The sequence below is a fragment of the Oncorhynchus mykiss genome, chromosome 27 (genome assembly GCF_057628025.1).
Source record: "Oncorhynchus mykiss isolate SJ-2025 chromosome 27, ASM5762802v1, whole genome shotgun sequence".
Classification (NCBI taxonomy): Eukaryota; Metazoa; Chordata; class Actinopteri; order Salmoniformes; family Salmonidae; genus Oncorhynchus; species Oncorhynchus mykiss.
Genome location: NC_143048.1, coordinates 42,163,531 through 42,187,659, shown reverse-complemented (window position 1 = coordinate 42,187,659; position 24,129 = coordinate 42,163,531). Strand labels below are relative to the sequence as shown.

The following is a 24,129-nucleotide window of genomic DNA, read 5'->3' as shown; positions in this document are numbered from 1 at the left end:
GGCCTTAGACCGCTGCGCCACTCAGGAGCCAAATAAACAACTGGCAAAGGTTGGCTACTTTGAAGAACCTCAAATATAAAATATATTGTTTAACACTTTTTTTGGTTACTACATGATTCCGTATGTGTAATTTCATAGTTTTGATGTCTTCAATATTATTCAAAAATGTAGAAAATATTAAAAATAAACAAAAAGCCTTGAATATGTAGTTGTGTCCAAACGTTTGAATGGTACAGTCTGTTGAAGTGTGTCAAATATGTTTGAAAACAATATGTTAAAAGCACTGTGTGGGCTTGTCCCTAGGATTACCAAAAGACAATGAGCTGGATCAGTGGTTCACCAATCAGGGCCTTCTTTGCGACCATCAGGTTACGTACCCGGGACAAACCATGAGCTAGACAAAAACCTTGTCTATGATGAGAGAGGGAGTTGGGATACTGACAGAGGCTGCACTTATCTATCCACTGCTTGCTCAAATTAGCAACGTAACCCAGCCTCTGTCACTATCCCACCTCCCTCTCTCATCCTGTACCCCGGGGACACAATAAACACTAGAACCACATCCCACTCGTTGAGAGGGAGTGTATGGGCAGTTCCAGCGTCTTATGAGGCACTTTCACCTCTATAAAAGAGGAACCCTTCTGTCTGCCCTCACAGACACAGCTGCCCTGCTGAAGGCTGGCATGGCACTGAGTACAGGAGTGGTTCTCCGGCTGCTTGTGGTGGTGATCAGGGGTATGGCTGCTCCTGCACCAATCTGCTCTCTGCTGGGCCAACCCGCTCTGCCTCTCCTGTCTGCCGAGGGGGACATCAACATTGGGGCAGTGTTCCCTCTACATAGGAATGCCCTCTTCAAGGTCCATTCATTCACCTCCAGACCAGAGAAAACACCCTGTATCAGGTATGTGTTGAAAAAAAACTATATGTGGGAACTTTTAGCTGTTAGGGAATATTACTCATCAAGATAGGTTTTTTTTCTATCTCACTGAAATTAGGCACAGTGCTTAATAACACTATTGTAAATGATATGTGCATATATTTTTGGAAAAAACAAGTATACACATATTTTTCTGTGATACTAAACACAATACTCAACTCATCTCGAACGAGTATATCAGTTTTGCTGGCGTATGTGATTTATGGCATTTGCGATTCCTGGCTTCAACTAACTTATTTTTGGTTTGTTACCGCTGTCTAGTATCAACCAACGTGAGTTCCAGTTTGCACAGACCCTGATCTTTGCCCTGGAGGAAATCAACAACAGCAGTGATCTGCTCCCAGGGCTGTCTCTGGGTTACCAGGTCTATGACTCCTGTAGCTATGCCCCCCTGGCCATCCACTCAGCCCTAGCCCTGATGAACAGCCCTGGGCCTGAGGACAGCCTGGGAAACCCTTCCTCCTGTTCCAGATCTCCAGCCGTGTTGGGTATTGTAGGGGAGTCAAGCTCCACATCCACCATTGGAATATCATCCCTGGTCGGACCATTCAACATCCCTGTGGTGAGACACCTTCTGGTTGTGGCTCTTTAGAGGTAGTTTCATCAATGTCAGCTATGTATGAAAGATCAATTCAAATCTTCCCGTTTCTTCCACACAGATCAGCCACTTTGCCACCTGTGCTTGTCTGAGTAACAAAAAAAAGTTCCCCTCCTTCTTCAGAACCATCCCCAGTGACTTCTACCAGAGCAGAGCCCTGGCAAAGCTGGTCAAACACTTTGGATGGAACTGGGTGGGAGTGGTGAACAGCAACAATGACTATGGAAACAACGGCATGGCCACATTCGTGGAGGCAGCGTGGCATGAAGGGGTCTGTGTAGAGTACCAAGAGTCCATCCACCGCACAGACCCCAGAGAGAAGCTCCTGGAAGTCGTCAAGGTCATCCGGAGGGCCACAGCCAGGGTGGTGGTACTGTTCATGGGCTTGGGGGACATCGTCCCCCTGATGAATGAGATGGCCCTGGAGGAAGACCCAGGGCTTCAGTGGGTGGGCAGCGAGTCCTGGATCACAGCCAGACTGCTGGCGGAGAACAAGGCCTACGGCTTCCTGAGGGGAGCGGTTGGCTTTGCCATCAGGAATGCCAGGCTGGATGGTCTGGAGGGGTTCCTAGACAAGGTGCACCCCTCCCAGGCTCCAGACAACACCCTGCTCAGGGAGTTCTGGGAGACTGTGTTCCAGTGCTCCTTCGAGGGGGGCAGCAGCACGCTTTGCACAGGAACAGAGAGCTTAGCAAAGCTGAAGAACCAATACACTGACATGTCAGAGCTGAGAATACCCAATAAAGTATACACAGCTGTATATGCGATTGCACACGCTCTGCATAATCTACTGACAGACTTAAAGAATGACACAGACAGCGGCAAAAGACCAGTCTACACACCACAGCAGGTGAGCAAGCTCCAGATACGACAAAACATAAATAACATATCTTGTGAATCATTCCACTCTCTGTGTCTCTCCCTGCGTGTTTCCCTCTCTATGTCTCTCTCCCTGTGTGTTTCCCTCTCTGTGTCTCTCTGTATCTCTCTGTCTCTCTCTCTCTCTCTCTCTCTCTCTCTCTCTCTCTCTCTCTCTCTCTCTCTCTCCCTCTCCCTCTCCCTTTCTATCTCCCTCTCTCTCTCCATCTCCCCATGTTGTTGAGCAGGTGCTACAGTACCTGAAGGAGGTGAGGTTTAGAGTAAAGACAGGAGAGGAGATCTGGTTTGATGATAATGGAGATGTGGTGGCGTGCTACGACCTAGTGAACTGGCAGCAGGAGGAGGATGGGACCCTGCAGTTCCATGTTGTGGGGCTGTATGATTCCTCGATGCCCCCTGAACAGCGCATTACCTTCAACAAGGGAAAACTGGTCTGGGCAGGGGGCCAGGCAGAGGTAGGACTAAATACATGTTGAATATGTGGCAAAAGCATAGCACATGCAAACCTCAAACCACTGCAAATGTAAAACATACATTCTTTAATGTATACATAATCCACATAGTCCTTCTCAATTGTCTTGTTTTGCATTGGTAATATAACTTCCACAAGTAGTGACATTAAAACATTTCTGCACGTTTATTTATATAAAATACACCAATATTCAGACATCTTGTATTTCTCTACAGGCACCTGCATCAGTGTGCAGTGCGAGCTGTCCCACAGGCACTCGTAAGGCTGTGCAGAAAGGAAAGCCTGTATGCTGTTATGACTGTGTACCATGTGCGGAGGGAGAGATCAGTAATATCACAGGTAATATATAATGCATTTAGGGCTACCTTCAATACTTTTAAGTTCTGTCACTGCCCAACAAGACTAATAGATATCAAAAAACACATGACACAGTGACACACTGATTCATGGAATGAATGACGTTCTAATCCTTTTACAGATTCTAACGGCTGCTATCGATGTGACTTGGAGTATTGGTCCAATGAAAAAAGGGACCTCTGTGTGTTGAAACCAGTTGAATTCCTCTCCTATGAAGAAATGATGGGCATAGTTCTGGTGTTTTTCTCCTTACTGGGGTCCGGTGTTACTACTCTGGTAGCTGTTGTGTTTTCAATTCATAAGGACACCCCCATCGTCAGGGCCAACAACTCTGAGCTGAGCTTCCTGCTGCTCTTCTTCTTGACTCTGTGTTTTCTGTGTTCTCTTACTTTCATTGGCCGGCCCTCTGAGTGGTCCTGTTCACTGCGCCACACAGCGTTTGGGATCACCTTCGTCCTCTGCATGTCTTGTGTTCTGGGGAAAACAATAGTGGTGTTGATGGCCTTCAGGGCTACACTTCCAGCCAGTAATATCATGAAATGGTTTGGTCCTCCACAGCAGAGACTCAGTGTTCTGGCTTTCACTCTAATACAGGTCCTGATCTGTGTTCTTTGGTTAACAGTCTCCCCTCCTTTCCCCTACAAGAACATGAAGACCTATAAGGAAAAGGTCATTCTAGAGTGTGATGTGGGTTCAGCTATTGGTTTCTGGGCTGTGTTGGGGTATATAGGACTGCTGGCTCTCTTGTGCTTTGTGCTGGCTTTTCTGGCTCGAAAGCTTCCTGATAATTTCAATGAGGCCAAATTCATCACCTTCAGCATGCTCATATTCTGTGCAGTCTGGATCACCTTTATCCCAGCTTATGTCAGCTCTCCTGGGAAGTTCACTGTAGCTGTGGAGATATTTGCTATTTTGGCCTCCAGTTTTGGTTTACTTTTCTGCATTTTTGCTCCTAAATGTTTCATTATATTGCTGAGGCCAGAGCAAAACACCAAGAAACATATGATGGGGAAGACATCCAATGATACACGATATTAAAGGAACACATTATGGGGAAGACATTCAATGATATACGATATTAAAGAAACACATTATGGGGAAGACATTCAATGATATACGATATTAAAGAAACAAATTATGGGGAAGGCATTCAATGATATACGATATTAAAGAAACATATTTTGGGAAAGGCGTCAACCAAAGCATTTTAGGATGAATACTGACCATTGGCTTATTCAAAGTCATTCTATAATAATCACAGACACATCATATCTAAGTCAGTCATGGCTTAACCTCATCCCCAGGCTCAATTGATACCAAAAAATAGAGCCTGGAAATACTGTGCAATGAAGTGTTACTTGAAAGGGGAAGGGTTCAAATCAAGGCAGGATAGAGAGAGCCTGCTACAGTTTGACTATGAAAACTGCAGAAAACCTCACAATGATCATATGACTTTTAGGAAGCCCCAACTGATTCTGAGTTTGGGCATATTTCTTATTTTATTTATTTCACCTTTATTTAACCAGGTAGGCTAGTTGAGATGAAGTGCTCATTTACAAATGCGACCTGGCCAAGATAAAGCAAAGCAGTGCGACACAAACAACAACACAGAGTTACACATGGAATAAACAAACATGGAGTCAATAATACAATACAGTGAGTGCAAATGAGGTAGGATAAGGGACGTAAGGCAATAAATAGGCCATAGTAGATACATAATTACAATATAGCAATTAAACACTGGAGTGCTAGATGTGCAGATGATGACTGTGCAAAGGAGCAAAATATGAAGTTTACATGTGAGAACTACGTGCATTCTTCCTGATTTCCCGAACTCACTTCCTTGTTTAGCCTAATTTGTTTATAGAGGGCAGGTTCTAAGGTTTTTGGTGGACGGTGAAGGATTGAGATATCAGCCAATGTAAATCCGCTCCTGCCATGGGCTCCATTCCCGTCTTTTCATGAGACATTGTGAGAGACGGTTCGAAAGAGAAAGAGCTGGCTGGTGGACAAGATCTTTCATGGGTACATAGATGTTCAATAAGTACAAAAAGTCCTGAACAAACATCCAACAGCACATTATGCCAAGCAGCTATATCTACATGGGTGTGGTCGCACATTATGAAAGTCAAGACAATAATGAATCAGAAAGAAAATGTATTATTTTGACTATGTTTCTCACTGCTCTACCCCAGCGGCCACTGACAGCCTGCTGTGCTTCCACAGGCCCCCTCAGTGACCCCCTCAGTGACCCCCTCAGTGACTGCTTCCTTCCAGTCCAGGTCCAGATCAGGAGCCCACACACAAGCCCCTTACTGAGCCTCTGTCTCAAAGGCCTGCTCTGGACAAGCATGGTCTACTATCTCATCAAAAACAACATTGACTTCTTAAACCTCTCCTCATAGGCCTGTGGGCCACAACCCAATGTGTGTCAATATACACCAATGGGCATTTGGCATTCATACCACCATCAATATAAAGCAAGGTCTCAATGAAATGTGTTATAATGAATATATGTCTGTACTGCATATATGGTGTAATATATTGGCTACCCTTCATGTAATGTTACAGTGCTTGTCATAAACCATTCAGCTGTCTAATATCTCTAGATCTCCAGTCTTACTTGAATTATCACAGCGCTAGAGAAAGACAAATAAATGAAAACACTAGAGTGGTCATTTTCTATGAATTTTGTGACTCTCTTCAGCTGGCCAAATGTATCTGTATGTAGTAGTAGAAACAATGGTAATAGTAAATCAAATCAAATCAAATTGTATTAGTCACATGCGCTGAATTCAACTGGTCTGGGGTACAGGTACAGGTACAGAGTCAATGTGTATTATATTACCTCAATGTGTGAGGTAATATGTACATGTAGGTAGAGTTATTAAAGTGACTATGCATAGATGATAACAACAGAGAGTGAGGTAATATGTACATGTAGGTAGAGTTATTAAAGTGACTATGCATAGATGATAACAACAGAGAGTGAGGTAATATGTACATGTAGGTAGAGTTATTAAAGTGACTATGCATAGATGATAACAACAGAGAGTGAGGTAATATGTACATGTAGGTAGAGTTATTAAAGTGACTATACATAGATGATAACAACAGAGAGTGAGGTAATATGTACATGTAGGTAGAGTTATTAAAGTGACTATACATAGATGATAACAACAGAGAGTGAGGTAATATGTACATGTAGGTAGAGTTATTAAAGTGACTATGCATAGATGATAACAACAGAGAGTAGCAGCGGTGTAAAATAGGGTTCTCTTATGGAGACAGTCAAAGAATATGTATTCATGGGAGGGGGAGAAGGAAGAGGAGGAGGAGTAGCAGTGGTAGTAGTAGTAGTGGTAGTAGGCCTAATGGTAGTAGTGGTAGTAGTGGTAGTAGTAGTAGTGGTAGTAGGCCTAGTGGTAGTAGTGGTAGAAAAAGTAGTTATAGTGGTAGTAGGCCTAGCGATAGTAGTAGTGGTAGTAGGCCTAGTGATATTAGTAGTGGTAGTAGGCCTAGCGGTAGTAGTAGTGGTAGTAGGCCTAGTGGTAGTAGTAGTGGTAGTAGGCCTAGTGGTCGTAGTAGGGGTTGTAGGCCTAGTGGTCGTAGTGGTAGTAGAAGTAGTTGTAGTGGTAGTAGTAGTAGTAGTGATAGTAGGCCGAGTAGTAGTAGTAGTAGTGGTAGTAGTGGTAGCGGTAATAGTCCTAGTGGTAGTAGTCCTAGTGGTAGTAGTAGAAGTAGTAGTAGTATTAGTGGTAGTAGGCCTAGTGGTAGTAGTGGTAGTAGTGGTAGTAGTAGTGGTAGTAGGCCTAGTAGTAGTAGTAGTAGTAGTAGTAGTGGTCGTAGGCCTAGTGGTCGTAGTGGTAGAGGTAGTAGTATTAGTGTTAGTAGGCCTAGTGGTAGTAGTAGTAGTAGTAGTGGTAGGAGTAGTGGTAGTCGTAGTGGTCGTAGGCCTAGTGGTCGTAGTAGTAGTAGTAGTGGTAGTATACCTAGTAGCAGTAGTAGTAGTAGTATAGGTAGTTGTATTAGTGGTAGTAGTAGTAGTAGTAGTGGTAGAAATGGTAGTAGTGGTAGTAGTCCTCATGGTAGTAGTAGTGGTAGTAGTAGTAGTATTGGTAGTAGAACTAATGCTAGTAGTGGTAGTAGTATTAGTAGTGGTAGTAGTGGAAGTAGTTGTAGTAGTAGTGTCTGTAGTACTAGTGGTAGTAATAGTAGTAGTGGTAGTAGTAGTTGTAGTAGTTGTTGTTGTGGTAGACGTAGTAGTAGTGGTCGTTTTACTAGTGGTAGTAGTACTAGTGGTAGTACTGGTAGTAGTGGTAGTAGTCCTTGTGGTAGTAGTAGTGGTAGTAGTAGTAGTAGTAGTAGTAGTGGTAGTAGTAGTAGTAGTGGTAGTAGCCCTAGTGATATTAGTAGTAGTAGTGGTAGTAGAAGTAGTAGTAGTAGTGGTAATAGTAGTAGTGGTATGATCCCTAGTGATATTAGTAGTAGTAGTGGTAGTAGAAGTAGTAGTAGTAGTGGTAGTAGTAGTAGTGGTAGTAGTTGTAGTGGTAGTAGTTGGCTTAGTGGTAGTAGTAGTAGTGGTAATAGCCCTAATGGTAGTAGTGGTAGTAGAGGTCTTAGGCCTAGTGGTAGTAGTAGTAGTAGTGTTAGTAGCCATAGCGGTAGTAGTAGTATTGGTAGTAGAACTAATGCTAGTAGTGGTAGTAGTATTAGTAGTGGTAGTAGTGGAAGTAGTTGTAGTAGATGTGGCTGTAGTACTAGTGGTAGTAATAGCAGTAGTGGTAGTAGTAGTTGTAGTAGTTGTAGTTGTGGTAGACGTAGTAGTAGTGGTCGTTTTACTAGTGGTAGTAGTAGTAGTAGTAGTGGTAGTACTGGTAGTAGTGGTAGTAGTCCTTGTGGTAGTAGTGGTGGTAGTAGTAGTAGTAGTAGTTGTAGTGGTAGTAGTAGTAGTAGTGGTAGTAGCCCTAGTGATATTAGTAGTAGTAGTGGTAGTAGAAGTAGTAGTAGTAGTGGTAATAGTAGTAGTGGTATGATCCCTAGTGATATTAGTAGTAGTAGTGGTAGTAGAAGTAGTAGTAGTAGTGGTAGTAGTTGTAGTGGTAGTAGTTGGCTTAGTGGTAGTAGTAGTAGTGGTAGTAGCCCTAATGGTAGTAGTGGTAGTAGAGGTCTTAGGCCTAGTGGTAGTAGTAGTAGTAGTGTTAGTAGCCATAGCGGTAGTAGTAGTATTAGTGGTAGTAGTAGCAGAAGTAGTGGTAGTAGCCTTAGTAGTAGCAGTCATGGTAGTAGTAGTAGTAGTAGTAGTAGAAATAGTAGTAGTGGAAGTAGGCCTAGTAGTGGTAGTGGTAGTAGTAGTGGTAGTAGTAGTAGTAGTAGTGGCGGTAGTAGTAGTAGTATTAGTGGTAGTAGTAGTAGTTGTGGTAGTTGGCCTAGTAGTAGTAATTTTAGTAGTAGTAGTAGTAGTAGTAGTAGTAGTAGTGGTAGTGGTAGTAGTAGTAGTAGTGGTAGAAGTAGTAGTAGTGGTAGTAGCCCTAGTAGTAGTAGTAGTACTAGTAGTAGTGGTAGTAGTTGTACTAAGCCTAGAAGTAGTATTAGTAGTAGTACTAGTGGTAGTAGTAGTAGTAGTAGTAGTAGTAGTAGTAGTAGTAGTAGTAGTAGTCGTAGTGGTAGTAGGCCTAGCAGTAGTAGTAGTACTAGTGGTAACACTAGCAGTAGTATTAGTCATAGTAGTGGTAGTAGTAGTAGTAGTAGTAGTAGTAGTAGTAGTAGTAGTAGTAGTAGTAGTAGTGGTAGTAGGCCTAGCAGTAGTAGTAGTGGTACTATTGGTGGTAGTTGTAAGACTAGTGGTGGTAGTAGGCCTAGTGGTAGTATCCCTAGTGGAAGTAGTAGTAGTGGAAGGATTAGTAGTGGTAGTAGTAGTAGTGGTAGTAGGTCTAGTGGTGGTAGTAGTATTAGTAGTAATGATAGTAGACTTAGTGGTAGTAGTAGTAGTATTAGTGTTAGTAGGCCTATTGGTAGTAGACCTAGTGGTAGTAGTAGAAGTTGTTGGCCTTGTGGTAGTGGTATTAGTGGTGGTAGTGGTACTCGTGGTAGTAGTTGTAGTAGTAGTGGTAGTGGTATTAGTGGTGGTAGTAGTACTCGTGGTAGTAGTTGTAGTAGTAGTGGTAGTAGTAGTAGTCGTGGTAGTAGTACTCGTGGTAGTAGTTGTAGTAGTAGTGGTAGTGATATTAGTGGTGGTAGTAGTACTCGTGGTAGTAGTTGTAGTAGTAGTTGTAGTAGTAGTAGTCGTGGTTGTGGTACTCGTGGTAGTAGTTGTAGTAGTAGTGGTAGTAGGCCTTGTGGTAGTTGTATTAGTGGTGGTAGTTGTACTCGTGGTAGTAGTTGTAGTAGTAGTGGTAGTAGGCCTAGTGGTTGTGGTAGTATTCTCAAGCTTATGAAAAAAGTGTTTCAAGACAAAGGAGGGTGAGGAAGTATATTTCAATGAGAATTTGGACGTGACTGCCAAGTGTAACATTGTCAACTGGCAGCCGAAGGAGGATGGAAGTGTGGAGTGAGTTACTGTTGGTCTCTTTGATGCCTCGCTACCTGCAGACAGGCAACATACTATCAACAACAGCTCCTTTGTATTGACAAAGAATTTTGTAAATGCATGCTAGTTGTTGTCGGCTGTCATTTATAACAGTATACATTTTAGTTGATTGTGTCACATTGGTCCCTAATGTAAACAACCCACGCTTCATTGCAGGTGCCTGTGGATATAGGACTCGTGGCTCTCTTGTGCTTTGTGCTGGCTTTTATGGCTCGAAAGCTGCCTGATAACTTCAATGATGCCAAATTCATCACCTTCAGCATGCTCATATTCTGTGAATTCTGGATCACCTTTATCCCAGCTTGTCTCAGCTCTGCTGGGAAGTTCACTATAGCTGTGGAGATATTTGCCATTCTGGCCTCCAGTGTTGGTTTATTGTTCTGCATATTTGCTCCTAAATGTTTCATTATATTTCTGAGGCCAGAGCAAAACAACAAGAAACATATCATGGGGAAGACATCCAATGAAATCCAATTATAATGTTTTTAACATATTTTAGAAAATGCCTAATATCTGAGACAGACAGACAGACATACAGACAGACAGACAGACAGAGACCGACAGGCAGGCAGGCAGGCAGACAGACAGACAGACAGACAGACAGACAGACAGACAGACAGACAGACAGACAGAGAGAGAGAGACAGACAGACAGACAGACAGACAGACAGACAGACAGACAGACAGACAGACAGACAGACAGACAGACAGACAGACAGACAGACAGAGACCGACAGGCAGGCAGGCAGACAGACAGACAGACAGACAGTAGGATGACTCTCTACAGGTACAGAGGAGCTGCTGCTAATACCACAGAGTTCAGCCCCAGAGGAGGAAACACCTCAAGGCCCCCATCTCATCCTCTAACACAACAACAACAGTAGCAGCTTCCCTTCCAGGGACACAGTATCATATACAGATACCGTCAAATATTGGCCATCTTTGCATGATTCACTATTTATTCCAAAGTAAGTTGAAGTTGAAATAGAAACATTTGGTGTTTACATTTGATTTAAAAGTGCACAGGGCCAATACAAATTAAAAAGTCCAAATTAATTTGGTTGAAGCAATGATTCTCGTTTACTGTGTAATTTAACTCACCTGGGGTTAGTTGCACGTGCGTACAGGGTAAAACATTCTGCTCCATCGCTCCATTGTATAGTGCAAGGATACCAAGTACAGTTGAAGTCGGAAGTTTACATACCTTAATGGAACATTTTGAAATTTGACATATGGTTAGTGAGAAAGTCCACATTGCAAATGTACGGTCCCTTACTAGACGTGAAATTTGCGGACGGCGTCGGGCCGTGCAGTAGGGCCGGATCTTCCAGGAAGTCATCAAACGAACTCTCTCGGACAATCGGTTCCCGTTTTATAACATTTTCAAATTTTTGTCATTTTTCCGCTCTCCCGGTAAATCCCACAAGAGGGCGAATGGAATCATATTGCATACGTCACCAATCATACGTCACCAATCACGACGTGACCTTATCTCCTAAACGTAAAAGATTTTGAAGACGAAACTTGGTGAGCATAGGTTTGGCATAATGGGCAGTTGGCCCCGAACAAGATGGCGTCTAGACCTCAACGGTTTTGAGTTTTTTTAAAGGTCAAAAATTAAAATAGAGCAATAATTTTTCCGCTTCACATCAAAGTAAATGAACCTACGGTGTCAATAAAAAAAGAACCAGCCATTTATCTATCGTCATTTAAAAGAAATCGTACAATGTCAAATTGGTGATTTTCAAAAATAGTTGTTTTTTTTAAAAGTTACAGATCCAGTTACATTGTGTTCATACATCTTTTTAAAGTGTGCTTCGGAGCTCTGCGAGATTTCTGTGACTTCTGTGAATTTCTGAAATAACACACACTCACTAAACCCTCCGTAAATAAGTCAGTTCATAACGTAAAGACTTAAAACTCAATATTCTATAAGTGCCTACCCAAGGAGGATATGTGTTCACTTACAGCTTCCTGTTTTAACCGGAAGTGCCTTAAAATGGTGTCATAGGGGCTGTTTTGAAGGGTTAAAAAGGTCAGATATTTTCAAAACTTCATATGTGTGATTAGGCAACCCCCATGAACTGTAATTCAGTCATTTCTCCCAACAGATGTCAAAGAAAAGCTCTCTCACGCACACACACACACACACACACACACACACACACAGCAAGGATGGAGTGACAAAGTGCGGTGCTTAAAGACACACAGAGCCTGCAATGGCATTTCCATATTCTCAAGGCCGTGCCGAGTTCAACAAGATGCCCCGCTTGACCGTAGCTCGCTCTGAGTGCAGCGGCCGTGAAAAAAGTAGGCCCAAAATGAAGCCTGGCCCTAAATTTCATTTGCTTTTGGGTGACAGTGGGAGAACCTTTAGGGTGAGAAGCACAATTTGACCTCAGGAACATTCCTGAGGTCCTCCCGATCTGTGCAAGCATAACCTTGACCGTGTGGCATTAACCCTTTACAGTTAAAAGAAGGTGTTTACATCAAATAGTTTTCAATGACTTCTCTCCATATAGGAATACATTTCCTGCACCCTTAAATTCAAACTGAAATAAATATCTTATGAACCTGTCTTCGATGACAATCCATCAGGCCACTATGACGTCTACCTGTGTCGATTCTAAGCTTCCTGAAGCAACCGGAAGTGGTTAAAATCACCCTAAAAGTGTTTTTCCTTACCCAACCAGCAGTTTGTGATAAATAGTGCATTCAACCCTGTGTAAATTGTTCAGTTCTTAAGGTAAACACTTAAAATTCAGGATTCTGTAAAGGCTTACCCCAGTCAGGATATGTGTTTACTTATAGCTTCCTCTGCCAACCGGAAGTGCCTTAAATGGTGTCATAGGGGCTGTTTTGAAGGGTTAAAAAGGTCAGATATTTTCAAAACTTCATATGTGTGATTAGGCAACCCCCATGAACTGTAAATCAGTCATGTCTCCCATAAAATTTCCAAGAAAAAAATCACACACACACAGCTAGGACAGAGGGACAGAGTGTGGTGCGTAGACACAGACAGTGCCTGTAATAGTTACCTTTGTTCGAACTAAAAAAGAACCGTCAGACCTACAGTTCTGAAACTTTAGAAACCTGTTCTAGACCTCAGGTCGATAGTACGTGGTGAGATATGTGGCTCTAGAAGGTTCTCGGACCGAGAAACAGCCTCGTACATTTGCAATGACTTCAATTCATTTTGACCATTACGTAAATGGCGACATTTAGAAAAGTCCCAGAGTCGCAAGACTAGGTGCATTGAAACCAGCTCGGCCCATAGAGACGGACCCCAACGTTTCTGTCCGATAGCTCATTCAAGGACCCCGTAGCAAGGCATGGAAAAAAGTGGATTTTCAGCACCCGTTAAGGTCTTGCTCGGGCACCGAATGACCTATCGAGCCGAAACTCGGGATTCGGGGTCGCCTCACATAGGCCTACACATAATGTCAGAACTGGACCCACAGCTAGAACGTAACTATGTGTTTTACGTTTTTATTATGTTTTAAACTGAAGGCGCTGTGAATTATGGGCCTGCTCTGAACTTGTCTGTCCGGTTGGATAACCTGTTGGCCTTCCGCAGACATTCGGATCGGGGTCCGTCCGTTCCATTTCCCAGCACTTTGGATCCAACACCGATGGAGTTGGGAGGGCTGCTATGAGGGGGGCCGGAGGGGGGACCATTCCCTGCACCAGCTGTGGCTGCAGAGGGCACACTGCTGGTCGGTGCTGGGGTGGTTCTCCAGGAAGTTGAGGTAGCAGGCGGAGCACTGGTGTGTCATCCCAGGTGAGTAGGCACACAACTCACCCAGAGCCCCCTGTTGCACACATGTGGTTACCTATAGAATTTCCTGAGTTCTCCCCACATTCCCAGCATAAGGCGCCAGTAGATTCAGGTGCAGCTGGGAACTTTATTGACCGCTCCTTGTCACATAGATTAGGGATCCCTATTATTCATGTTGATGTTCCCTTCCCTGTACATACCTTAGATAGTCGTCCTTTGGGGTGCTATGACAACGCAGGGGGGTAACGAGGAGAGAATTAGTCTCTTCCTGATCGACTCTCCTGCGTTTCCTGTTGTGTTGGGCCTTCCCTGGTTGGCCTCTCATGATCCTATTATTTTGTGGCAACAGAGGGCTATCAAGGGATGGTCCTGTCAGTGTTCAGGGAAGTGTGTAGGTGTTTCCTTAGGTGCCACTATGGTGGAAAGTCCAAACCAGGTTTCCACCAAGCACATTCCCCCCGAAAATGTCGATTTGGCACTCACCTTCTGTAAAAAGAGGGTGACTCAATTACCACCCCATCGACAGGGGGATTGTGCAATAAGGCGGTGCACTTCCCAGGAGTCACGTGTATCTTCTGTCACAGGAAGAGACGGCGGCTCTTCCTGTGAAGAGTTACCGAAACTCTGGGACAGGGATACATTCGGCCTTCCACTTCACCTGTCTCCTCGAGTTTCTTTTTTGTGAAGAAGAAGAATGGAGGTTTACGCCCGTGTATTAAGTATCGAGGTTTAAATCAGATTATTGTAAAATACAGTTACCCGCTACCTCTCATCGCCAGTATGACGGAGTCATTGCACGGGGCGCGCTTCTTCACAAAATTGGAACTCAGGAGAGCTTACAACCGGGTGCATATCTGTGGGGGGATGAGTGGAAGACGGCATTTAGTACCACTTCTGGGCACTATGAGTACCTCGTCATGCCGTATGGGTTAATGAATGCTCCATCAGTCTTCCAATCCTTTGTGGATGAGATTTTCAGGGACCTGCACGGACAGGGTGTAGTGGTGTATATACGTAGATGACCTTCTAATATACTCCACTACTCGTGCCGAGCATGTGTCCCTTGTGCGCAGGGTGCTTGGTCGACTGTTGGAACATGACCTATACGTCAAGGTGGAAAAATGTCTGTTCTTCCAACAGTCCGTCTCCTTCCTAGGGTACCACTTTTCTGCGTCAGGTGTGGAGATGGAAAATGACGGTATTTCAGCCGTGCGTAATTGGCCGACTCCAACCACGGTAAAGGAGGTGCAGCGGTTCTTAGGGTTTGCCAACTGCTACCAGAGGTTTATCTGTGGTTTTGGTCAGGTAGCGGCTCCCATTACCTCCTTGCTGAAGGGGGGACCGGTGCGACTGCAGTGGTCAGCTGGGGCGGACAGGGCTTTTGGTCACCTGAAGGCTCTGTTTACCTCGTCCGAGGCTGGGATAGGAGCTGTGCTGTCTCAGCGCTCGGGTACGCCACCGAGCAAAACTATGATGTGGGGGACCGGGAACTGTTGGCTGTGGTCAAGGCTCTGAAGGTGTGGATGCATTGGCTTGAGGGGGCTAAGCACCCTTTCCTCATTTGGACTGACCACCGCAATCTGGAGTACATCCGGGCGGCGAGGAGAATGAACCCTCGGCAGGCAAGGTGGGCCATGTTTTTCACCCGTTTTGTTTTCACCCTTTCCTTACAAACCAGGTTTACAGAACGTTAAGACAGATGCACTGTCCCGGCTGTATGATACAGAGGAGCGGTCCACGGATCCCACTCCCATAATTCCAGCTTCTCGCCTGGTGGCACCGGTGGTATGGGAGGTGGACGTGGACATCGAGCGGGCGTCACGTGCAGAGCCCACTCCCCCTAAGTGTCCAGCTGGGCGGCTGTACGTTCCGTTTGATGTCTGCGATCGTTTGATCTGTTGGGCTCACACGTCACCCTCCTCTGGTCATCCTGGCATCGGTCGGACGGTGCGCTGCCTCGCTGGGAAGTACTGGTGGCCCACTTTAGCTAAGGACGTGAGGGTTTATGTTTCCTCCTGTTCGGTATGCGCACTGTGCCAGGCACCTGCCCAGAGGGAAATTACAACCCCTTCCCGTTCCACAACGACCGCGGTCACACCTATCGGTGGATTTCGTGACGGATCTTCCCCCGTCGCGGGGTAACACAACGATCCTGGTCATTGTGGATTGGTTTTCTATGTCCTGCCGTCTCCTTCCTTTGCCCGGTCTCCCTACGGCTCTACAAACTGTGGAGGCCCTGTTCACCCACGTATTCTGGCACTACGGGGTGCCTGAGGATATAGTTTCTGATCGGGATCCCTAATTCACGTCTAGAGTCTGGAGGGCGTTTATGGAACGCCTGGGGGTCTCGGTCAACCTTACCTCAGGTTTCCACCCCGAGAGTAACGGGCAGGTGGAAAGAGTCAACCAGGATGTGGGTAGGTTTCTGCGGTCCTATTGCCAGGACCGGCCGGGGGAGTGGGCGGTTTACATCCCCTGGGCGGAGATGACTCAAAACTCCCTCCGCCACTCCTCTACCAACCTATCACCGTTTCAGTGTGTGCTAGGTTATCAGCCGGTCCTGGCACCATGGCATCAGAGCAAGATCAAGGCTCCTGTGGTGGATGAACGGTTTCGGCACTCGGAGGAGACATGGAACGCTGCCCATGTACGGCTACAACGGGCCGTCAGGAGGCAAAAGGCGAGTGCCGACCGCCACCGCAGTGAGGCCCCGGTGTATGCACGGGGGGATTGGGTCTGGCTCTCGTCCCGAAACCTGCCCCTTCTCCTGCCCTGCCGGAAGCTGGGTCCGCGGTTTGTGGGGCCATTTAAAGATCTGAGGAGACTGAACGAGGTTTGTTATAGGTTACGACTCCCAACTGATTATCGTATTAACCCCTCGTTCCATGTGTCTCTCCTCAGGCCGGTGGTGGCTGGCCCGCTCCAGCAGTCTGAGGTGTGGGAGGTTCCTCCGCAGACTCTGGACATCGAGGGGGTCCCGGCGTATACCGTACGAGCCATCATGGACTCAAGGCGTCGGGCGAGGGGCCTTCAGTACCTCGTGGAGAGGGGTACGGCCCGGAGGAGAGATTCTGGGTACCGGTGGAGGACATCCTAGATCCTTCATTGCTACAGGTGTTTCACCGTCTCCACCCGGATCACCCTGCTTCCCGTCCTCCGGGTCGTCCCCGAGGCCCGAGGCCGGGGGGGGGGGGGGGTTGCTGTCACAACTTCCGCCAAAGTCGGCCCCTCTGCTTGTTCTCGGGTGGTGTTCGTCGGTCGACGTCACCAGCTTTCTAGTCACCACCGATCCGTTTCGGTTTAGTTTTGTTTTGTCTGTATTAATCAAACCTGCTTTCAATTCCCATATCATGTTCCTTATTTAACCCTCTGGCATACATTTCTGTTCTGTCCTTGATTGTTGGTGTCTTAGTGGTTGTTGTAGGTGTTAGTGTGTATGTATTTTCCTATGTGGTATCTTGCTTGACTTTTGTGAGTAAACTCCTTTGTGTTGCTCAAACCTGTGCCCTTGCGCCTGACTCCACTACATCTCTGCACCCAATCGCTGACATATACTATCAAATAAACCATGAGCCCAGATGTCAGCCTTTATCCCACCCATTGTAATACAAAGGTACCTACTGGATAACTTGGTTTGGACAGGTGTCTATAAAGCCCATGGTGGTGCCTCATCCTAAACTGGTTGCTGATAAAGCTCTTCTAAAAGTATAGTTGATCTTAAACACTGAAAGCCTCAACAACCCCAGCTGGTGAAAAAGAGGGATCTAGTTATGGGTACACATTTATATTCTCAATGAGTCCAGTTTCATGTATTGCAACAGTTCGACAAGTACGGTCAATAGTTTGGTAACAAGGTCAATAGTTTGGTACCAAGGTCAATAGTTTGGTACCAAGGTCAATAGTTTGGTACCAAGGTCAATAATTTAGTAGTAAGGTCAATAGTTTGGATGTAAGGTCACTAGTTCTGTAGTAAGGTCAATAGTTCTGTAGTAAGGTCAATAGTTTGGTAGGTAAGGTCAATAGTTCGGTAATAAGGTCAATAGTTCTGTAGTAAGGTCAGTAGTTTGGTAATAAGGTCAATAGTTCGGTAATAAGGTCAATAGTACTGTAATAAGGTCAATAGTTTGGTAGTAAGGTCAATAGTTTGGCAGTAAGGTCAATAGTATGGTTGTAAAGTCACTAGTTCTGTAGTAAGGTCAATAGTTCTGTAGTAAGGTCAATAGTTTGGTAGGTAAGGTTAACAGTTCTGTAGTAAGGTCAATAGTTCGGTACCAAGGTCAATAGTTCAGTAGTAAGGTCAATAGTTTGGTTGTAAGGTCACTAGTTCTGTTTTAAGGTCAATAGTTCTGTAGTAAGGTCAATAGTTTGGTAGGTATGGTCAATAGTTCTGTAGTAAGGTCAATAGTACTGTAATAAGGTCAATAGTTTGGTAGCAAGGTCAATAGTTCAGTAGTAAGGTCAATAGTATGGTTGTAAAGTCACTAGTTCTGTAGTAAGGTCAATAGTTCTGTAGTAAGGTCAATAGTTTGGTAGGTAAGGTCAACAGTTCTGTAGTAAGGTCAATAGTTTGGTTGTAAGGTCACTAGTTCTGTTTTAAGGTCAATAGTTCTGTAGTAAGGTCAATAGTTTGGTAGGTACGGTCAATAGTTCTGTAGTAAGGTCAATAGTTCGGTGCCAAGGTCGATAGTTCGGTACCAAGGTCAATAGTTTGGTAATGAGATCAATAGTTCCGTAGTAAGGTCAATAGTTCGGTAATAAGGTCAATAGTTCAGTTGTAAGGTCAATAGTTTGGTTGTAAGGTCACTAGTTCTGTATTAAGGTCAATAGTTTGGTAATGAGATCAATAGTTCTGTAGTAAGGTCAATAGTTCGGTAATAAGGTCAATAGTTCAGTTGTAAGGTCAATAGTTTGGTAATAAGGTCAATAGTTCTGTAGTAAGGTCAATACTTCGGTAATAAGGTCAATAGTTCTGTAATAAGGTCAATAGTTTGGTAGCAAGGTCAATAGTTCAGTTGTAAGGTCAATTGTTTGGTTGTAAGGTCACTCGTTCTGTAGTAAGGTAAATAGTTCTGTAGTAAGTTAAACAGTTCTGTAATAAGGTCAATAGTTCTGTAATAAGGTCAATAGTTCTGTAGTAAGGTCAATAGTTATGTTGTAAGGTCAATAGTTAAACCACTGATATATTTCTGTACACGTAGCTGCCACAGAGTTTAAGCAGTCAAAGAGCAGCCACGTGCCCTGACAGAGTACATAATGTGCCACATGTTGAAAGTGTTACGTTACACTCTGAACAGCAGGGCACTACCTACAGTACTGTAGTTAAAGACCTACAGGCTAAATCATGCTTGGCGCATGCGTCCTCACTGTTAGGACTTGGGTTGCCTGCACCAGGCGTGTTCTCCTATTCTCTCTTAAGACCCCTACGTCATCCTCTCGATACCTCAGAGACCTGTCACACCTCCTACATGCCAGGTTGAAGGGGGTGTGGGCAGGATGTGGACGGGGACAGGAACAGGGACTGGAGCACCAGCAGACAGGGCCTCTGTGGTAAGGCTCTGAGACAGACACAGGGTTCTGAGAGTATAAAGAGAGGAGCTGTGAGGGGCCACAGAGCCACAGAGCCAGCCCTAGCTCTAGACTGCACTACAGAGCCAGACCTAGCTCTAGACTGCACTATGGAGCCAGGAGCCATGCCACTGCTGGAGCTTGTCCTGTTGGTGCTGCTGTTGGTGATAGGGGAGGGAGAACCTGTGTGCAGGCTGCAGGGCAGGGCAGAGCTGCCAGAGCTGGCCAAGGACGGGGACCTTGTCATCGGAGGCATCTTCACCTTCCAGACGGAGTACGACGGCAGGGTACCCAACTTCCAGAGTTTACCAGACCCACCAAGGTGTAAGAAGTGAGTATCCTCTCTCAGTTTTTTCAAATATGGGACTTTCACTGTTTTCAATGTTATGAGTTATTTTTTAATCTACTGTCCATCTGAGGTTAATCTCTTAGGGTTTTAAACTACTGTCCATCTGAGGTTTATCTCATAGGGTTTTAATCTACTGTCCATCTACGGTTCATATCCTAGGCTTTTAATTTACTGTCCATCTGAGGTTTATCTCTTAGGGTTTTAATCTACTGTCCATCTGAGGTTTATCTCTTAGGGTTTTAATCTACTGTCCATCTGAGGTTAATCTCTTAGGCTTTTAATCTAATGTCCATCTGAGGTTTATCTCTTAGGGTTTTAATCTACTGTCCATCTGAGGTTTATCTCTTAGGGTTTTAATCTACTGTCCATCTACGGTTCATATCCTAGGCTTTTAATCTAATGTCCATCTGAGGTTCACCTCGTAGGGTTTTGGGTTGTGTGTAAGACTGGTGAGATATATTTTGCCTTCTTTAATGGCAGGTCTTTTACATATATATATATATTTATCTCTTTTCAGTATGAATTTCAGAGAATTCCAATTTGCACAAACACTTATATTTGCAATTGAAGAAATCAATCGAAATCCGGCAATTCTCCCAAACCATACTCTGGGCTACAACATCTACAATGCGTGTGGATACGACAACATCTTGAAGTCTGGTTTGGCTTTAGCCAGTGGCCAGGAGAAATTTATCGATGAAGGGAACTGCACCAAGACAGACATGGCTCAGGCTGTCTTAGGCCACTCTGCTTCGACACCAACAATCGGATTGGCCCGAATCATCGGAAGGTTTCGTATACCAGTAGTAAGATGTTCTATTCACTTTTCTATGCACTCATACAATATAATATACACTTTTATACTGCCACTATACAAAATGTCTTATTTTTGTGGATCAATGTCTTTTAAGATAACAAAACTTAGCTCATGGTGTCAAAACTACTGTACAGTATGTCATGTCAAGTTTCCAATAAAATGCTGTTATTTCACACACAGATCAGCCACTTTGCCACCTGTGCTTGTCTGAGTAACAGAAAGGAGTTCCCCTCCTTCTTCAGAACCATCCCCAGTGACTTCTACCAGAGTAGAGCCCTGGCAAAGCTGGTCAAACACTTTGGCTGGAGCTGGGTGGGGGCTATAAGCAGTGATAATGACTATGGGAATAGAGGCATAGCCACCTTTATGATATCTGCACAGGAGGAGGGAGTGTGTATAGAATACTCTGAGGCATTTGAGCAGACAGGTCCCCGCCATGAGCTTCTCAGGATAGTGGAGATTATTAAACAGTCCAGTTCAAAGGTCATCATGGCCTTCATGACCCACAGGGAGATCAAGGTTCTGGCGAGTGAGCTCTACAGGCACAATATCACAGGACTACAGTGGCTCGGCAGTGATGCCTGGATCACAGACCCTTCTCTCACTGCCATCGAGGGTCACAGCGCCCTTGTGGGCGCCATAGGCTTCACGATGACCAGGGCTCACATCCCTGGGCTTGGAAAGCATCTGAGGGATGTCCACCCCTCTCACTTCCCCAACAGCATGTTTCTCAGGGATTTCTGGGAGATTGTGTTTGACTGCTCTCTCAATGTGACCACAGAACCTAAGAGGAAGCCATGCAACGGGTCAGAGAGTTTAAGAGACGTGCAGAACACATTCACAGATGTGTCCAAGCTGACATTCACTAATAACGTGTATAAGTCTGTGTATGCTGTAGCTCACGCCCTCCACAACCTGTTGACATGTGAGGAGAGTCAGGGCCCCTTCTCTAATGGGAGCTGTGCTCAACCTACACGCATCCAGCCATGGCAGGTGAGCAAGAATATACCTCTAAAAAAGTGACCTTTGTCTATTTCAAATCAGTTCAAGTAAAATGTATTATTTCACTGTAGACTGATAATAACAGAATGATGATGCAAAGCTACATAGAAAACACATTTTCTTTCTTGACCATTTCTCCTCTCTAGCTGTTGCACTATCTGCAGTCTGTCAATTTCACAACGGGAGAGGACGAGAGAGTCTTTTTTGACAGCAATGGAGATTCCCCAGCCAGATATGAACTTGTTAATTTACAAAGTGCCACATCGGGAACCATGGAAGTGGCCACAGTCGGTTTCTATGCCTCGTCTTTGACTGGAGACCACCAGTTCACTATGAACAACGTTAGCGTTGTATGGGGAGGAAATAGTGAGACGGTACATTTACATGTTGTCTTGTTCTCATATCTCTGGCTGGGAAGTCAGTATGCTATCCTGCATGGTATTCTTTAACACAACAATTACACTTATCCTCAGCCACTCAGCCCCTGTTGGTAGGTACAGTATTGAGACAAGTCAAATCACACACTCTACAGTGCACAAACATTGGTGATTTAGAATTAACAGCATAGATGTGTGTACAATACATGAGTGAACATGAATACTCAAACTCTCCTAGGTCCCCTATGTGAGTCTGTTTGTGTGTGTTCCAGGTACCTGTGTCAGTGTGCAGTGAGAGCTGTCCCCCAGGCACTCGTAAGGCTGTACAGAAAGGAAAACCTGTATGCTGTTATGACTGTGTCCCATGTTCAGGTGGCGAGATCAGCAACACTACAGGTACATTACACTCGGCCATCAAAAAAACAGTTGGTGAGGTGAATACATGCTGGATTAAATACTGAACATCACGTTCTATTCTGACGTGTGCTGGCCTTCACAAATCCCTTAAACGTCTTAACTGAAAATGTGTAGAACCAACACAGCATATACTATGTCAAATGTTCTGCATGCTTTCCTGAATCATTAACATTGTGTTTTTTTTCTGGGGGGGTTTTCTTTCTCTAAACAGATTCAGTCAAGTGCATGAAGTGCCCGGTCCAATACTGGTCCAATGGGAGAGGGGATAGATGTGTCATAAAAGAGATTGAATTCCTGTCCTACACTGAGCTCATGGGGGTCATTTTACTTCTGTTTTGTTTGATTGGAGTTTGTTTAACTATTATTATAGCAACAATTTTTTTCCAATTCCGGGACACCCCCATCGTCAGGGCCAACAACTCCGAGCTGAGCTTCCTGCTGCTCTTCTCCTTGACTCTGTGTTTTCTGTGTTCTCTTACTTTCATCGACCGGCCCTCTGAGTGGTCCTGTATGCTGCGTCACACAGCGTTTGGGATCACCTTCGTCCTCTGCATCTCTTGTGTTCTGGGGAAAACAATAGTGGTGTTGATGGCCTTCAGGGCTACACTTCCAGCCAGTAATGTCATGAAATGGTTTGGTCCTACACAGCAGAGACTCAGTGTTCTGGCTTTCACTCTCATACAGGTCCTGATCTGTGTACTTTGGTTAACAGTCTCCCCCCCTTTCCCCTACAAGAACATGAAGACCTATAAGGAAAAGATCATTCTAGAGTGTGATGTGGGTTCAGCTATTGGTTTCTGGGCTGTGTTGGGGTATATAGGACTGCTGGCTCTCTTGTGCTTTGTGCTGGCTTTTCTGGCTCGAAAGCTGCCTGATAACTTCAATGAGGCCAAATTTATCACATTCAGCATGCTCATATTCTGTGCAGTCTGGATCACCTTTATCCCAGCTTATGTCAGCTCTCCTGGGAAGTTCACAGTAGCTGTGGAGATCTTTGCTATTCTGGCCTCTAGTTATGGAATGCTATTTTGTATCTTTCTTCCTAAATGTTTCATTATATTGCTGAGACCAAAGGAAAACACCAAAAAACATATGATGGGGAAGACCAACGATATACGTTACTAACCTAAATACATAAACAATTACATGTAAAATGTCAATGTGTTATTTTTTGACGTGTTGATTTTAAACTGGAAATTGTCACTCAATCTTATTAAATAAAGTTAGTTAAAAACTATTCTGTGTGTTTTCTACATTTGAAGTTTTATTAGGATTCATTCAACTGTACCCATCTGGCCCATATACTGTTAAGTAAATATCCAACTGTGTAGTAGCATCTTTGCATATCTAACAGTGTATTTTTTTTCTTCAGAAAACTAAAATAGTAACAGCTCAGCTCACCGAAGACAATGTACTTTACACTGACAATCATGAAGAGTTGACAAAGAAAACAATCCGCCCTCTAGTGGATATAAACTAAAGTACAACCTCATCTCATGTATTGACATCTACACAGTCTACAGACAAGCCTTGGCTGAATTAGATGTTTCTCTCTGTGTCCAGATCTGATGCATCCGTCTGATACAGATCTCACACAGATCTCACACAGATCTCTTCATCAAATGTGAAAGAGACGTATCCAAAGACATTAATTCAAAAATATAGATTTTGAAACGCATATATAAAAACAATATTCTAATTCACAATAAAACATATTACATGTCCTTGAAATAGAATAAAACTTGAATCGTTAGTTGCTACATCCTTTTGGACTTAAAATTCAAAATGATAAAATCATATACAGTACCCATTGATTCTTGGGAAATATTACTTATAAATTAATTATATATACCCATTGATTTTCGGGAAATATAGCTTATAAATTAAGGATATATTAAACCCATTGATTCTAGAATATTATAGCTTATGAATGCCTCATGAGCATAGTTCAACTGGCGTACCCCATCAGAACCAAACATGTAAGCTTGTTTTA

General features: G+C 44.3%; 2 protein-coding genes and 1 pseudogene across 3 annotated transcripts; all 3 read left to right on the top strand.

Moving 5' to 3' along the window:
* The first annotated feature begins 683 nt into the window (after positions 1–683).
* Positions 684–5,845, top strand: LOC110508047 (extracellular calcium-sensing receptor-like). The gene is made up of 6 exons (XM_021588494.3): positions 684–901; positions 1,199–1,499; positions 1,597–2,385; positions 2,642–2,869; positions 3,102–3,225; positions 3,365–5,845. The coding sequence occupies exons 1-6, from the start codon at positions 684–686 to the stop codon at positions 4,279–4,281; spliced, it is 2,577 nt and encodes an 858-aa protein (XP_021444169.3). The 3' UTR covers positions 4,282–5,845.
* A 14,654-nt stretch (positions 5,846–20,499) lies between these two features.
* On the top strand, positions 20,500–22,014 carry LOC110507228 (vomeronasal type-2 receptor 1). Its single transcript, XM_090223899.1, has 3 exons — positions 20,500–21,333; positions 21,489–21,708; positions 21,992–22,014. Exons 1-3 carry the CDS (start codon positions 20,500–20,502, stop codon positions 22,012–22,014), a joined length of 1,077 nt encoding a protein of 358 aa, XP_090080025.1.
* Positions 22,015–22,350: 336 nt separating this feature from the next.
* Positions 22,351–23,371, top strand: LOC149971316 (extracellular calcium-sensing receptor pseudogene; annotated as a pseudogene). Its single transcript, XR_016492508.1, has one exon. The product of XR_016492508.1 is annotated as an extracellular calcium-sensing receptor pseudogene (transcript).
* Positions 23,372–24,129: the final 758 nt, after the last annotated feature.

What these genes read in the sequence shown, in the direction of transcription:
- LOC110508047 (XM_021588494.3), top strand. Translation starts at nt 684, where the DNA reads ATGGCACTGAGTACAGGAGTGGTTCTCCGGCTGCTTGTGGTGGTGATC. An exon ending in GACCATTCAACATCCCTGTG is followed by an intron (nt 1,500 to 1,596) that starts GTGAGACACCTT and finishes TCTTCCACACAG; the next exon opens with ATCAGCCACTTTGCCACCTG. An exon ending in CAGTCTACACACCACAGCAG is followed by an intron (nt 2,386 to 2,641) that starts GTGAGCAAGCTC and finishes GTTGTTGAGCAG; the next exon opens with GTGCTACAGTACCTGAAGGA.
- LOC110507228 (XM_090223899.1), top strand. Translation starts at nt 20,500, where the DNA reads ATGCTGTTATTTCACACACAGATCAGCCACTTTGCCACCTGTGCTTGT. An exon ending in CACGCATCCAGCCATGGCAG is followed by an intron (nt 21,334 to 21,488) that starts GTGAGCAAGAAT and finishes TCTCCTCTCTAG; the next exon opens with CTGTTGCACTATCTGCAGTC. An exon ending in CGTTGTATGGGGAGGAAATA is followed by an intron (nt 21,709 to 21,991) that starts GTGAGACGGTAC and finishes TGTGTGTTCCAG; the next exon opens with GTACCTGTGTCAGTGTGCAG.